Consider the following 16,135-nt stretch of genomic DNA (forward strand, 5'->3'; position numbering starts at 1 on the left):
ATAATACAATAAATAGCAGTAAAATATAAAATATATAAAACTTGACCCAGTGTGGTGACCAATTGATGCTGATGCCTTAATGATGTCAACAGACTTTTAAAAAATAAAAATCAAGCGAAGAAAATTCCCTCGATCAACAAGTCCCCTCCCCCCTTTCACGTCATGTGGGTTACATGGGACATTGGTTTAACCCACAAACCTAGCTATGTCAGTCAGGTTTTTCCCTCTCGCCAGGTCTTACAAACCCATAACCCAGATAAAGGGATTGGTTCTAATTCAAGTCAGTCCAACCAATCGATTTGGTCCAGGTCTTATAACACTATGCATAACAAAAAATAATAAATATAAAACATTCATAACTAATTTAAGTTGTATTTTAACAATTAAAATAATTTAAAATTCATATAAATTATAACTTAACAATATATTTTTTTATGTTATATATTTATATTTTCTTTATTTTTAAAAAAGACATTGAAGCCCCTACCACAGAGGAAGAAGTGGAGAGAAGGCCGGCGCCACCCACTCACCCACAACCCCCCCTCTTTTTTCATTTGTCATGGTGAGTGATGAGGGAAGGGGTGTGTCAACTGACAAGTGGGGCACAAAAAACAGTGGAAGAGGTGAGGACTGGGATAGGGGGATAAGGAAAAAGAAGAAGATGGGGAACACGGGAGCGGACCATGCTTTTCCAAGGAAAGTGTTTTCCGATCTTTCCTGCCTGGTAATCTCTCCTAGGAAAATAACTCGTTTTTTATATAAAATTTCTAGGCAGGTAGCCTTTTCCAGAAAATAGAGGGTCATTAATGCCCCTAGAAACAGATTTTTTTGTTAGAAATGATTTTCTATCATTTTCTGGAAAAGGCACTAATAGGGCCTAAGTAATAAAATTTCCTAATGATATTACACAAGATTTTTTTTTAAAAATGATTTCAGTTTATTTTTTTAATGATGATTGCTTTAAATGATTTTTTAAAGATGATTTCTTTATGAAAAACCTCAAAACAGAATAAAGCTTCTTCAAATAGGTACAACAGACTTTCAATTGTTAAAGTGCCCCAAACCCTTCTGACAATGATAGGTTCTTTTGTTTTAAATGAATACTGATCCTTTCAGTTCGAGTATGTGCAAGGAATGGCCTCTAGATGAGTGGACTATAATGATGGTTTAAACAGAGTAAATTTTATTGGCAAAACGATCTTAGACAAAAGAGAAGGGTAAAGTATATGCTTGTGCAAGTTGAAATTCCTTAAAAGACTGCACCAGCAAACTCTCTTTTTCATTGAATGGTGAGACGTTATTAGAAGAGAGTAGTTTAATTAATATTACCTCCTTCTGTATCCCACTATGAGCTAGCCTTGTTTTGTAGTGCTTAAACTCTCCCAACAACAAATCAACATACCTGTTTAACATAAGAATATTAAAATGGCTAGAAATGTTACATACAGCTACACAAAAATAACAATTTTACCTCGTGACAGAGTATGCAAGTGATATCAATAATATATGCATCGTATCAAAATCTCAGATGTAATTGCTAGCAAACATATTGATAGATTGAGATATATGGTTAATATATTCCAGTTGCAAAAAAGGTACCCAGTGGAAAAATCATATCAAGGTTACTACATGGACCTTAGTGCCGAACAAACTAGTCTATTAAATAGATATTTGTTAAGTTGAGTCCAAGGTCCATCCCAAAATGACTAGCCAACTTAGGAAATCTCTTTCTCAACTAATAAACTCAAGATATGTGTAGGCCCTCTTTTGTAGCTCTACAAGTGGATAATTTAGGTGTAGACCCTCTTTTGTGGCTCTACAAGTGGATAGTTTAGGTGTAAGCCCACATATGAGAGTACCTGTTCTAATACCATGTTAAGGTGGGTCCAAGGCCCGTCCCAAAATGACTAGCTAACTTAGAAAACCTCTTTCTCAACTAATAAACTCAAGATCTTTGTATTCACTAATCCATGTGGAACTATTCCTTAACAATATTAATTATCTTTTTTGACCAACTTTTGTTTTTCAGATTATGAAAGTTTCATTCAGAGAAGTAGAGAAAGTATAAAAGAGTACATGCACCAAGAAGCTGGCTTCTTTTTTATTTTTGAATGGTGAAAACCTGGAGTTGCAAGGCCTCAATTGAATACCTAAGTATCTTCCATTTTTAGTTTACATGAACTAGATTTTTTTTTGGATCAAGTGAAACAATAGAGTTTTCCTGCACATACTCAATAACTGTTTGCCATGAAAACAATAGCTAATCTACTTAATGCTGGTAATAGAAATTATGAAATTTCACATAATTAGTCATTAGCCACTCGTTGAACTGATAATCCATAAGATCCATAAAGTTTGAGGCACATGGATCATCTGTGATGTGCCAAGGATGTTTCTTCAAGAAAAGCAACAAAAAAAATTATCAAGGGAGAAAAGAGAGGACTTGACTGCACAAACTTCTAATTGTAAAACGATTAGAGATAGAGAAAGTATTTCTTGTTTCAGTCACTGCTTCTGGATTGAACACTCCACTCCAAATAAACATTCAATAGTATGAACAAGTCTGAACTTTATATCGCATGTTATATCTTTGGTTCAGTGACCACATGGACGGGTATCTAGTGTGAAGTATTGGGCTCAAGTGCCACCAGGATATAAAGTTCAACATACAAATAAGTGTTATATATATACATATATATATATATATATATATATATATATATAGAGAGAGAGAGAGAGAGAGAGAGAGAGAGAGAGAGAGAGAGAAGACACTTTCACTCCAAAGCCCAAAGGCAAAAGAAAACAATCAGGAGGTGGACCCCTTATGACAAGGCATTGGAGGAAACCCCTAAGCACTGAATACAAGACTAAGTACAACATGGTTTTGGCTAAGGTCCTTAATTTCTAGGACGGTGTGCCAGTAATGCCAAGGAGGTATCTTCTTCCCTGAACACCAGCGCATGACAATGCTATAGTCGCCCTCAACATGTAACAGACCATGAAAATTATTATGGAAAATTTTTAGCCCATTGAGGACAGTAAGAAGTTCAGCAATGGTTGAATCAGTATGTGCAGCCAGACCAGCAAAGGTTGTATTTTCAGGTTTCGGTGGCATTTTCAAGAACTCGAACCGGGAAACCTCAAACAAGTGTTATATGAATATAACAATTACTGCCTAGTTTTAAACAATTTATTTAAGATGCACATTCATTTTGTGAAGCAATAGTAAAAGATTTCATTAAAAGGAAAGTGACTAATTACGAAACTGAATCAGTGAGAACTCCATGGGCTTTAAAATTGTATAGAGCCATCATGAACATGTTAAACAACAACAACTATCAAATACTATAAAATCAAATTCCGAAGGAAGAAAAAGAGAATGGTAGAATAGCATAAGACAAAAAAACATTAACACGAGAAAGACAAGAAAAATCAGAATACCAACCCATTATGCTCTAGTCCAAGGTCTTTCAGCTCCCACTTAGCATTCGCTATTCTGTCCACATACCTGAAATAATTTACCAAGTTTGATACAGCATGAGATTCATTGTTTTGAATTATTTGATGAATGAAAAAAAATGCACTTAAGGGTTTGTGGAGGGCAGTAAATGGACAAGAGAAGAGAAATGTAATAAAAATGTGCAGAGAAAATAGAGCAGTCTGAGAGAGATCTAGGGAGACTCCAGGAGGGAGCTTCCAAGAAGATGTTACATGGTTACCAAAATTGCAGCTTTAGGGCTGGGATGAGAGAAAACTGAGAGAAACTAGAAGGAAGTAGTTAGGGTAGAGAGAGAAGTTCACACACCAACAAGGAAACGGGGACAGGATCTGTAACTAAACTATCAGTACGACTGTTGGTTGACTGCAAAACATGAGTCAAAAAAATTCCATAAAAGAGGTCACACAGCCCCCGATCGTACTTGTCCCCTTTGTGGTGTATGCGACGAGACAGTCCAGCATGTTCTCTTACATTGTGATTTTTCTTGGCAAGTCTGGATGAAGATATTTCAGAAGATTGGTCTCCAAATGGGGCTACGTCAGAACTTTTTCGGCACCTATGTGATGGTTATGGGGATCCGCCTTCCTAGGTTGGGCAAGATAATTCTCTTACCATGCCTTGTGCATGTCCCATGGTGCCTATGGCTCGAGCAAAATAACAGGAGATTCAACTCTAAGGCTAGCACCTCGGATAATACAACTTCTCAGGCAATCGAGTTGGTTACATTCTAGGAAGGAGTTTGCTTCTCTATCAGGTACTTCCCTTCAGAAAAATTGGGGTTTCATCGCGCATATGGCGGGGCCCTGTAGGAATTTGGTTATGGCCACCTAGGATCCTCCCCCTTACGACTGCATCAAACTCAATTTTGATGGCAGTGCTTTAGGCTGTCCTGGGCCGACTAGAGCTAGTGGTATTTTCAGAGACAGTAGTGGAGACCCTATTCTATCCTATGTTGGGCCGGTGGGTATTGCTGATTCAAATACTGTTAAAGTAAGTGTTCTTCTATTCGGCCTCCAAATCTTTAAAGAGAGGCTTCATGGCAAGCTGCTTAACGAAAGAGACTCAAAGATTGTCATCAGCTGGTGTTCAAAAGATAGCTCCCCCCCTTGGCGCCACTGGCCAATCACTGATTGTATTGCTGACATTGTGTCATCCCTTCATTGTAATTGGAACCTCGTTCCTAGATCAGCCAATTCTTTGGCTGATAAATTGGCAAAATTCGGAACCTCCTAACAATCTCTCATTGTTTGGGAAGGATTCCCCTCTTATAATCTGCTCGTTTGAGCTCTCTTAATAAAATTCAGCATCATTTCAAAAAAAAAAAAAAAAAAGATCACAGAAAACATAACCTCTATTTGGTTTAGATTGTAGATCAACTGTGGCAGGTGTAATTTTTTTTTTAATTAATTGAAACCAGGAATTGAACTGATGGACGATAACCTACCCATTGATATGGAGAAGTATTTTTGCAGTTGTCCTATGAATGTGCTCTACAAGATCAGGTACAGTGTCCACCTGAAACAGTAGGAAAACAGTTTGCCTTACTCCAAACATACACGTTACAATGAATTATGATAAGAATATCTAAAAATTATTACTGTGACAAGGACCGCGATCATCAGGAAAAAGAACAAACCATAGTAGTATAAAAATCTTCAACCATAGCAGTGTTACTCTGTAGAAGCATTGACAAAATATGAGTCTTAGATCTCTGGAGCATTTGAGCAACAAGAGATAATGTCTCAGCACCAGCGCATCTTTCCTGCATGAAAGCAATATAATTAGATACACAAATAACTTGCATACAAACATACATTGGATGAAGTAACATTAGTTTCTTGCCCCTAAATGATAAGAATTTTGGGTGTTAGGTTGAATGAACAATAAGATCAAAGGAGCACCCCTGAAACAACAAGAGAATGGAGGGAGGCTCCTCACTTAGCAAGCAAATCAGCAAAGGAATTTGTTAATCTAGGAACATGAGACCAAGTACATTGAATAGATGTTACAATATCAGAAATTTCAAAAAAGACATTCCAATGCCACAAGAGTGGATCAGAAATACCTTGAGTCCAAATGAAGTATTTGGTGCGAGACTAGGACTTGTAGGTGTTACATCCATATGTGTAAAGGATGTGCTCGAAGAAGTAGGAGAAGACCCAGTGTTTGATACTGTTTGAGGCTTTATCCACTGATCACAATCTTGTGTTATTCTTGATAAGGCTGTTTTTAGCCGAACTGTATATCACAGAATAAAATATTATTATAATTTGATGTTCTTTTCAATTTTTTGGGCCTGGGAACACAAGTCAATAGACAAAAGATCATACCTGTCAAAGAATCTTGTGGCCCTTGTACACTAAGGCATGTCTCCCGTTGACCAAATGTTTCATATATAAAATGAAAAAAGAGCTCAAATAACTGGCAGATACCCTGCAACAACCAAATAATTGAGAAAAGTAGAGAAACTGAAGCATAAAGACAAAGATATAAATGTTGTCAGTGCTTAATATGTCATGTTGGCCCAGCATTCACAACCTATATATAAGTACTAACCATGTTAATTTAAACATAACAGACCAATGACCAATGTTAAGTATATGACTAAGACACTGTTTAGAATGTCTAGTCAGGAAATATTAAGAACTCCAGAAAAGACAAGTTCATTAAGTTAAGCACTTAAAATTCATCCTATACATAAGCAACTCAATATGGACATATAATTTTTTTTAAAAGCATATGGACATACTATTTTTCTTTTTAAAAGCATATGGACATACCTTGAAGAACTCAACATTAACTATTTCAAGTTTCTGCATGAGCCTCGCATACTTGTCCATCAACCTTGTCCAAATAAGTGTTTAAACTAAAATTATGTTAATTTCATGGAGAATAAATCAACAACAATTATAGATAAAATGAGTTCTTGAATCTAAAGCACAAGCTCACCTGAGGAGACAAAGTGAAGATCCTGTATAAGCTGTAATGTCCGCATTATTAGAATGTATAGATTGATTTCTAGCATTTTGAGGCCTGGAAATGCGACTTGGAAGCTGACTATCTTCATCAATGAAGTCAGCATGCAGATCTTCATTTTCATCATCTACAGGAGAATTTCCATTCATATGACTTCCAACAACAGTTTTAATAGAATGGCAGTTGTTAAGGGGTACATCAGTCTGTTTTCCATCAATCACACAAGAGCCCATGGTCCCATTAATGAGTAGAGGATGATCGGGAGATTCATTAGATGCATATGTCAAATTTGAAGAAAAGGGGTTCCCAAGTTTTAACCATTGAGCAAAGCCATTCTTCTGGCTGCACATTTCTCCTGCATCAGATAATTTCCTGGAAGGAAGCACTGAAATCTTAGTGTCAGTCCCATTTGACGGAGCAATAATTGGGGCTCCATCACCAAGGAGGCCTGCTAGGCCAATCACTTGTATTGTTTCAGGAGATATTTTGAGCCAAGTTTCCTTCTCCAAGACCATCTTGAATGCCTGAAATAAAGCATGTTCATCTTAGGAGATCATATCATTCAGGAAAATCTATTTAAGCCAAAAAAAATATAGAATTAAACCAAAAAACATGAGAAATAGCAATCTGAAGCAGAAAAGAATCCTCCCTCAATAAGAGAATGCAAATGAAAACCAGCATGCACCTAAGACACTGCCATACTACTTGTACTGCACAAACTATTACAACATTGGATCTAAAGAGAACCATATTTATTACAAATATCCTGGTAGAAAGATAAAAACACCATGAAGGATCTTGCCAACTGTCATCGTGGTTGCAGCCAAGAATTCCTTTTGGCCATGAGGAAAGGTTAAGTAGAGCTTCACCCATCAAGTTGAAAAGCATAGGGGACATTGGGTCGTTCTGATAGAGTCCCCCTTGAACCCTTGAAGTAGCCATAGGCACCACCATTTATTCTAATGAGAAGGAAGCAGAGGATACAACACTCTTCATTCACACCTTCCATTTTTTGCCAAAACCCATAATCATTAAAGGGCCTCTTCCAAATCCGGGCAAATTGTTATGGCAAGCAGCCTTTGGTGCTGTATTCTGGGCTCTTTGGGAAGAGGAGAATAGTCAGACCATTGAAATCACTTCCTGGTCTATAAGAGGTGCTATTGAGCATGCAATTCAATATACAAGTAAATTTACTGCTATTAGTCATCTCCATAGCGCTGTCCTAGGGAGCATTGGAAGGACATGGTTATCTTCTCCCCAAGGCATGCTTCAGTTCTAGAAAGGTCCTCTCCTCAAAAGGGTTAGATTAAACAAAATTTGATGAAAGTTCTAAAGGCATTCCGGGTCCCGTAGGAAAAGAAATCTCTTTAGAGATCATTCAGGTGTCGTCCTACATGTTTTCTTCGTTCCCCTAGGTATTTGTGACTCCACAGAGGCAAATTCCATGCTCTCCTCCATGATTTAAGGCTCTATAAGCAATTCTTCACTGCTCCCTTCGTTATTGAAAGAGATTCTATGTTGGTTATTAGTTGGCTCACAGCCAAGGTGATCCTCCATGGTGGTGTCTATGACGAGATTCATTCAATTTGTATAGGTTTGACGTATGTTTTTTTTTTTAAATGATGTTGAATTTTATTATGAGAGCTCAAACGAGCTAATTACACGAGGGGAAGCCTTCCCAAACAATGAAAGATTGCTGGGAGGTTCCCAATTTTGCCAATTTATCAGCTTTAATAATTGGTTGATCTAGGAACGAGGTTCCAATTACAATAAATGGATGACACAATGTCAGCAATACAATCAATGATTGGCCAGTGGCGCCAAGGAGGGGAGCTTTCTTTTGAACACCAGCTGATGACAGTCTTTGAATCGCCTTCAATAATCAGTTTGTCATGGAGCCACTCTTTAAAGATTTGGAGGCCGAACAGAAGAGCACTCACTTCAGTAGTATTTGAATCAGCGATATCCACCGGTCCTGCATAGGATAAAATAGGGTCTCCACTGCTATCTTTGAAAACACCACCAGCTCCAGCCAGCCCAGGATAGCCTAAAGCCCTGCCATCAAAATTGAGTTTGATGCAGTCGTAAGGGGGAGGATCCCAGGTGGCCATAACCGGATTCCTACGAGGGCCCGCCATGTGTGCTATCAAACCCCAATTTTCTCGAAGGGAGACCCCCGATAGAGAAGCAAACTCCTTCCTAGAATGGAGCCAGCTCGAAATAAGGCCCACTGCCTGAGACGCTATATTATCCGGGTTGCTAGCCTTGGAATTGAATCTCTGGTTGTTTCTCTCTAGCCATATACACCATGGGACATGCGCAAGGCATGCCAAGAGAATTATCTTGCCCAGCTTAAGAAGGTGCATCCCCATAACCATCTCAAAGGTGCCAACAAGGTCCTGATGTAGCCCCATTTGGAGACCAATCTTCTGAAATATCTTCATCCAGACTTGCCATGAAAAGTCGCAATGTGCAAACTATAATGGAGATTCTTTAGCTCAATTTGGGGTTCATTTGCATGATATAGTTGTGGGTGACTCATTCCCTCTAGATATGGGATGAGGTTTGCTTATGGGCCATTTCTTGCCCTTCTTTTATATTTATTTAATTTCTATCTTCAATGAAATTTCTCACCTATTCAAAAAACAAAAAAAAAGGTTCTAGTTCACACTATCAAGGGTTTTTTCAAGGTCTAACTTAATCACAACTCGGCTTGAATTATTCTTTTTAAAATAGTCAATTATCTCGGATGTGACCACTGCATTAAGTATGTCTTCTACAGATAAAAACACATTGGTTCTAGTCAACCTTGTGGAGAACTTTCATGAGGCAATTGGCAAGGACTTTGTTGATAATTTTATAAGCACTAAAGACCAAAGTAATCGGGCAAAAGTTGACATTAGTTTGGGGGTGGGGGTGGGGGTGGTAATTTGTGTTGGCTGCAGCATTTTGGGAAAAGGTGGAGGCATGGTATAGATGGTTTGGATTTGGTGGTTTATTTCTGATCTGGGATGAGGTCATTTTTCATGGGCCCAGCTATGAAGGTCTGAGATAGGAATGTTTGCCTATTCAGTTAAGGGGGAGTGAGGACAGGAAAGGATGGGAAGTTGACTATTGGCAGATAAGCGTGTGACAGCAGGTTTATCTTGGTGGGCCAAAGGGGTATAATGGATCTTGTAGGTGGTTGGTAGGGAGCTGAAGGGGCTATCCAGAGAGTTGGAAAGTCTCTGATGGGGAGTAGATAAGGTGAGAAGTGTCAAGGATCATTAGGGGGTCTAACAAGGGAAGGGATCTGATAGGGGGAGAATGAGTTGGTGCTTGGGTCTACATCTAGGGAGATGTGTAAGGTAATATGGGAAAATAATTTGAATTAAACACCAGAATCAATCTTTTCATTTCCTGGATTGCTGAGGCAAATGCCTGATAAGCCCTCTGACTGGAAGAAGGCCAGCATGCTAGAGCCTGAGTGAAATTTCTCTCTTGCATCACCAAAAAGCAAGTATTCTCACCAGCACCTACTTGAGAGATTGTGTAATGGTGCCCAGCCAAAACAATAGTACCTCAAGTATTGGCCACGAGAGATCTGTGAAGAAGAATTTGAGCACAGCCTTATCAAGTCACCCCATCCCATCTTGGTGTCTTCCTCCCAATCGAAGACCTCACCAACCTGGCCACCGACAGCAATAATGACTTTTGTGCACTAGAGATCCACCACAATATCATTAATATGAATCAAATCCTTGATGCTCTGATATGAGAGTTAGACTCCAGACATCAAATTCGATTAATGATAAAGAATATTCCCCACATAGATCGATGAATACAAAGATCTTACATTTATTAGTTGTGAAAGTGGTGTTTTAACTTGGTCAGTCATCCTGGGATGGACCTGGACCCAATTTAAACATTGTATGAAAGTTCTCTTGCTTCGGCCTCCACCAACCTCACTCTAGTACAATGATAAAGTTGGGTCTAGCAATCCCAAAATGACTAGCCAAGTTAAAAACCCTCTTTCCATACTAAAATACCCAAGATCTTTTTACTTATTGATACATATAGGACTATTTTTTTGCCAATTAAGATACCACCTAGGGCAAAGTCTTCTATCTCGAGAATTTGTTGGACTTCTGTAGGTGATTTGGCAGAAGGTTTGATGGAGAATTGATTGGGTTATTTATGACTGATAGAAGTTGGGGGATATCCATAGGGATTTCAGCTGAGATTTGGTCAATAATGCCAGCTTGAAATGTAACTCCATTCTTGGGAAGATCCAAAATTGAAGCATCTCATTCAATTTTGGGGCAGATTCCTGGAACCTTTTTTAGAATCAGAATTCAAATTTTGAATTTCCGACCTGTTATGTTCCTTAAAAAAATGAGCCAGCGAAGGAAGAGATAACTCATTCAGTGTCTCATCAGATTGAACAAGTTTTTTGTTGCTGAGTATGAGTAACTCATTCATGTTTGAGTCGTCTAGATTTCAAAATGGAAGATTGACATTTCAAAAAAAAAAAAAATGGAAGATTGATCTTCATCCTCCGATTGAACAGAGATGACGAATGTTTCCTCTCCCAATGATAGGTTTAGTTTCATTTTTTACAAAGGTTGTCTTGTTGGAAGAATCTGAATTCAAGCATAATCCATTCTTCTATATTGCTAGGTATTTTCTTCCATCTATTGATAAACACCAAACCGTTCTGCAATTTACTGAAAAACCTCCTCAGATCGCAGTTCAATTGGTAGACCAATGATACAAAGCCAGATACAATATGGACCAAATGGGATGGAATTGCTCCAAGCATAGTTCGAGTCACATGGAATTTTACATGGAATTTTAGTAGTATTGAAGGAAGATAAAAGTGCACTACAATTTCCGCACATGATAACCGAATGGGCCACCTATTTTTCCTCAAAAAAAAATATTTGCGGTGAATACAAAAATCTCAGTGATGTGAGATTCAGTTACATTACATTTTTTCAGCTTCCACTTCACTGTTGCCAAAACAGAATTCCATAAGTTTTCCTTCTAAGTGGGTTATAATGTTGAGAAATAGGCCTCCTAGGTGGCTAATAATTTTGGGATGGAACCGAGCTCAACCCAAAAAATCCAACTTAGTGTCAGAGCAAGTTGTGTGTTTTGGACCAAAGCCAGGCCCAGTTTGTCTTCACCAAGTTATCTGTGTTGATGGTTCCATGAGGTAAGAGTATCTATTATAGCCTCCATGAGGTAGGAGTGTGTGTTGTGGGCTCCATGAAGGAGTCTATGTGCCCCATTAGAGGGTTTGTGCCCACGTCTCATACCCATTATGAATAAGCCTGGACGTGAAGGGGAGTGTTGAGTGAGAAAAAAATCAACATTGAAAAATTGACAAGTTAATGGATTGTAGGGTTGAGCAATAAACTTCCTAAATAGCAAGTCATTTTGGGATGGAACCAGGTTTCACCAAAAAAATCCAACACTTCCAATAAAAGACAAGTTGGAAAAAGAATGGTAACATCTTCTGCATAAATTTGTTGATTTGGCCAACATTTTGGATCAAGTGAAGTTGTTTTTGTCATTGAAGGCTCATCAGGTAGAATTTGTTGTTGAATAACAGATCTCAAAGCATTATAAAACTTAAACCAACCAAATCATCAGCAGAACATTGAAGAATATAAATCCTAGCTAACACAAGTGAATCTCAAATAAGAATAATCATGCATTCCAATAGACCTTTATATTGAAAAACCAAAAGGACAAATTGAGAATTATCCATCCAGATCTCTTTGCTTGAAACTCAATTAGCATTATCTTATGTGATAGCCTCGAATTGTAGAATGAAGGAATGACCAATTGTAAATGAAATTTGAATGAATGATTGTTTTTCACCATTTGTAACAGAGATATTTAAGTGATGTCAATGCTCCCTACCCAATTCTTCCATCTTCAACACTATTCGCTCATAGTGAAACCTTTTCTCTTTCTTCCTTAACAAATTTCTTCCACTATAATTTTGTCTTCTTTTCACCCTCACATGCCATCCATTCTCCCCATCATTTTCAGCTACTAAATCAAAACCATCAATCCTTCCGCCCGCCAGTTGCTAATGCAGAGAAGCATCATTCCTATGATCTTCATGGATTTGATGTTGTCCTCGATCGGGTTATCTACTCTCATCCTCTCTCGCCATCCTATTTCCTTTTTCCTCTATTGAATTTGATGACTACTCATTCCCAAATCATAAGCTCAAAATCCTTTTAATCGTGGAACTAAGTGAAATTATTCTAATATATGTGTGCATACACACACACACAAACATTTATGTGTGTTTGAATGACTTATAATATGATGTAAGCATGTATTTCAGCTGTAGTATATTGTTTATTTATTATTTTTAATTAGTCCTCTTTCTTTGTTTGGTTTACAACATTCATTTTTGCACATTTGCTTTTGTTTTTCACATTTGAGGAAGATTTCTACTTGCTTCTTCCCTTCACAAATGTTTCATCATCAAAAAAACAAAACCACATAAACATAACTAAGTATGATCCATATAACAAAAGCCTGTTATTAAAAAAAAAAAAATAGGAAAACATAATTAAGTATGATCCATATAACAAAAGCCTATTGTAATAACACCAAAAATTGTAGAAAAATTATATCTAGACAAAATAATATTGCAAATATTGGCTTGAAATTTTTTATTAAAGAAAACAGTTAAAAGCCAATGAAGAAGAAAAGTTGACATACATAAATATTTTGCCGGTGGAAAGCTGTAAAATAACTTTCACAGACAGCTTTAAGCTTTTGTCTAAACTCAATAGCTTCTACTCCACAGAAGGCTTCCCCACCCAGTATGAACACATTTAAATCTTCATAATTTCTCAAAAAATGGTGTGTGCTTGTCGAGCAAACTGCTGAAGATGAAAGTAATACTGATACACGACTTGTTGTAAGTTGCCAAAGATTCTTCCGCCCTCTTTGTAGAGTTTGTGCTACAAATGCTATGGCATCATTTCTCAGCACATCAAAGGGAGAATAGCTAGTGGATGTTTCACTGTCAGAAAGTTCATCAGCTGCACACAAAATGCTTCATTAGCATGATATAAAGGTAAGGTAAGAGTTACATGATGCTGCAAAAAACATATAAGGACCTACTTTCTACAAACACAAAGATGGGGGAATGGGGAGAATACCCCATTCTCCACTTTCAGCATGTAGAGGGGAAGGGAGATCTGCTCTTCATGCCGAAAGATAGGGTCAGAGCATGCCAGTACCCTCCTCTTTATTTCACAACAAAATAGAGAGGAAGGGGAGCACCACCCTGCCTTTCTGCATAAAGGAAGAGCCCCCCCCCCCCCCCCCCCATGCTCTCCCATCAGTAAGAAAGTCAAGTAGGTGAATCCCTCCCACAAGAAGAAGAAGCATCTTCCTTTTTCTTCAACCTGTCTGATTATGTAATGCAAAACTTGGCCAGACCACCTGGTTTTTTAAGCTCCCAGGTTTTGAGAATTAAAACCTAGAAAACTGGACCTAGTCCAGGTCAACGAACTGGTCAAGGTCTAACATTGGGGAAGAGGGGCAGTGTGACAGATAAGTTTGCTCATCCTAAGGGCACCCTATCTTCTCCTTCTCCCATTTGATGAAACTTCCATCATCACAAAGAGATTAATAAAAGATTCCTCATTTAACCTTTTAGGCCACATAATTGTTTTTGTTCCTACTATTTTATCTAATCTCATCGAAAGGGTCTTATCAGGAAGAGCATAGGTATAATACAAAGAAAAATTTAATAAAGAAAAAAGGAAAGAAAAGGTTGAATCAGTTGAGAGCAGGACCAAACAGAAACCATATTTACTAACCATGATCACTTGAGCACGTAGCTTCCATCACCATGCCCTCCCCAGAAGTTGAATTGTTAGAAGTATCATTTTGCTTTTGCTTATCTTTTGACACCTGAACATCTGATTCCTGAATAAGGATGTCATACTCCAAGAAGAAAAGAAACTACTGAAGGCAGCCATATCCAATGTCAAGAAATAAATGAACAACAACAGTAAGAGTAGATCACAGAAACTGTTGACTGATGAGATAAAAAATCAAAGAAAATATTAATTGCTAAAAATTTGGTTGTCATAGAGCACTAATTTCTCATTTACTACGTACGGCTTCTATAATTTATAAATTCAACAACTATTTTAATAAATTATTTCACTTCTGAGACAGTTTGCAAGGATACAGAAGAGATATAAAGTTATGGGCAGAAGGAACAGCCCAGTGACACCTCAAATCAGGAGCTGCAGCTACCATATAAATATTCAATCCTATTTTTTATATTTTTTATGCAATGTGTGATATTTATAAAAAGAGGAAGAAATACAACCTATAGAGAGGGGTCATCCTCCACAATGAGGTTTTGGAGGGATGAACCCCTTTTAGCATGGTAGTCAAATTTTAAAAAAAGTATCTCAATGCCGCCGGGGGGGGGGAAGGGGATCGCTTAGCACACCAGTTAGTGATCACCTTTGAGTCCCCTTCAATGATGAGGGGTTCAGAGAGATGATCTCGGAAGATCTTGAGGCCCTGGAGCAGCCCATTAAACTCGACGGCCTTGGAGTCGGAGACGCTCAAAAGACCAGCAAAAGAGTAGCGAAGGCAGCTATTTTCATCGTGGATTACTCCACCAAACCCTGCTGGCCCCAAGCAGCCAAAAGCATTGCCATCAAAATTAAGTTTGAAGTGGTTAGGGAGGGAGGAGACCACATTGTCATGTTAGTGGCATGAGAGGGCCCGGCCATGGCAGCAATCCGGTGCCAATTTCCTCAGAAATTCGAGCTACTTAGATGAAGGAATTCCTTCTTCGTGAGGAGCTAGGTGGAAACCTGGCCAGCAAAGTTCTCAACAAGCACTTTGATTGGGGAGGATTTGAACTGGAATTTCTCATTATTTCTCTTTGTCCAAAGAGCCCAAGGGATGTGCCCCACGCAATTGGAGATAAGCAATTTTCCGAGCTTCGGGAGCCAGGAGTATGTGATGGAGTGGATCATAGATGGCAAGTTGTGAGGAACACAGGATTGTATTCCAATTCTGTTGAGGAGGTTGGCACAGTTGGCTTGGAAAAAATTGCAATGGAGAAGGATATGGTTGGTGGATTCTGAGGAGTTGTGGCAAAGTGGACATGTTGGAGCCGGCAGGCACATGAGTTCCTCACCTGATGAGAGCATCGGAGGTGAGAATTTTGTTTCCGCATGCATACCAAGTAAAAAAGTTGGTACGAGAAGGGGTGAGTAGGTGGCTAGGGCAGCAGGGTGGCAAGGCTGATAGAAGTTGGGGCCATACAGAAGATTGTAAGTAGAAGCCACAGTCAATGACCCTTTAGTACAAGGGGTCCAAATAAGGATGTCCGGAATGTAGTCACGGATTTAACATTTGCAAGGCATGAGAGAAGGTTGGAGGTCAGCAAAGCTTCAGAATCCGTGAGAGCTTTGCGAAGATTGAGGTTCCATCCGCCATAACAGAACCATAGGTCCGTGATGGAAGCATTCGGAAGTCTAGAGAGGCACGAGATGGAGTCGTAGCTTTTATCCAAGGGTTTGTCTCCCAAGCACCAATCCATCTAGAATTTAGTGAGGTGCCCATTACCCGGGTAGCACTTAAGCTCCTCCGAGAAAGTGGGGAGTA

At 38.6% G+C, this 16,135-nt stretch overlaps 1 protein-coding gene across 2 annotated transcripts in view; it reads right to left on the reverse strand.

Annotated features, from left to right (window-relative positions):
- LOC137944182 (uncharacterized) overlaps window positions 1-16,135 on the reverse strand; it is a 76,428-nt gene that overhangs the window by 12,958 nt on the left and 47,335 nt on the right. Inside the window, exons 13-22 of one of the 2 annotated variants that reach the window (XM_068789754.1) lie at window positions 14,317-14,410; window positions 13,205-13,530; window positions 6,449-6,999; window positions 6,280-6,343; window positions 5,830-5,932; window positions 5,565-5,737; window positions 5,136-5,261; window positions 4,944-5,014; window positions 3,446-3,508; window positions 1,330-1,402 (exon numbers count right to left, since the gene is read on the reverse strand). In XM_068789754.1, the coding sequence (XP_068645855.1) occupies window positions 1,330-1,402; window positions 3,446-3,508; window positions 4,944-5,014; window positions 5,136-5,261; window positions 5,565-5,737; window positions 5,830-5,932; window positions 6,280-6,343; window positions 6,449-6,999; window positions 13,205-13,530; window positions 14,317-14,410 (1,644 nt within the window). Of the gene's footprint in view, window positions 1-1,329; window positions 1,403-3,445; window positions 3,509-4,943; window positions 5,015-5,135; window positions 5,262-5,564; window positions 5,738-5,829; window positions 5,933-6,279; window positions 6,344-6,448; window positions 7,000-13,204; window positions 13,531-14,316; window positions 14,426-16,135 lie in introns of both variants that reach the window. The other variant, XM_068789753.1, reaches the window with a different exon arrangement.

The sequence above is a fragment of the Aristolochia californica genome, unplaced genomic scaffold (genome assembly GCF_029961685.1).
Source record: "Aristolochia californica isolate CCGP_79_NKW_82.1479 unplaced genomic scaffold, dmAriCali1.0.hap1 SCAF_11, whole genome shotgun sequence".
NCBI classification, from domain to species: domain Eukaryota; kingdom Viridiplantae; phylum Streptophyta; class Magnoliopsida; order Piperales; family Aristolochiaceae; genus Aristolochia; species Aristolochia californica.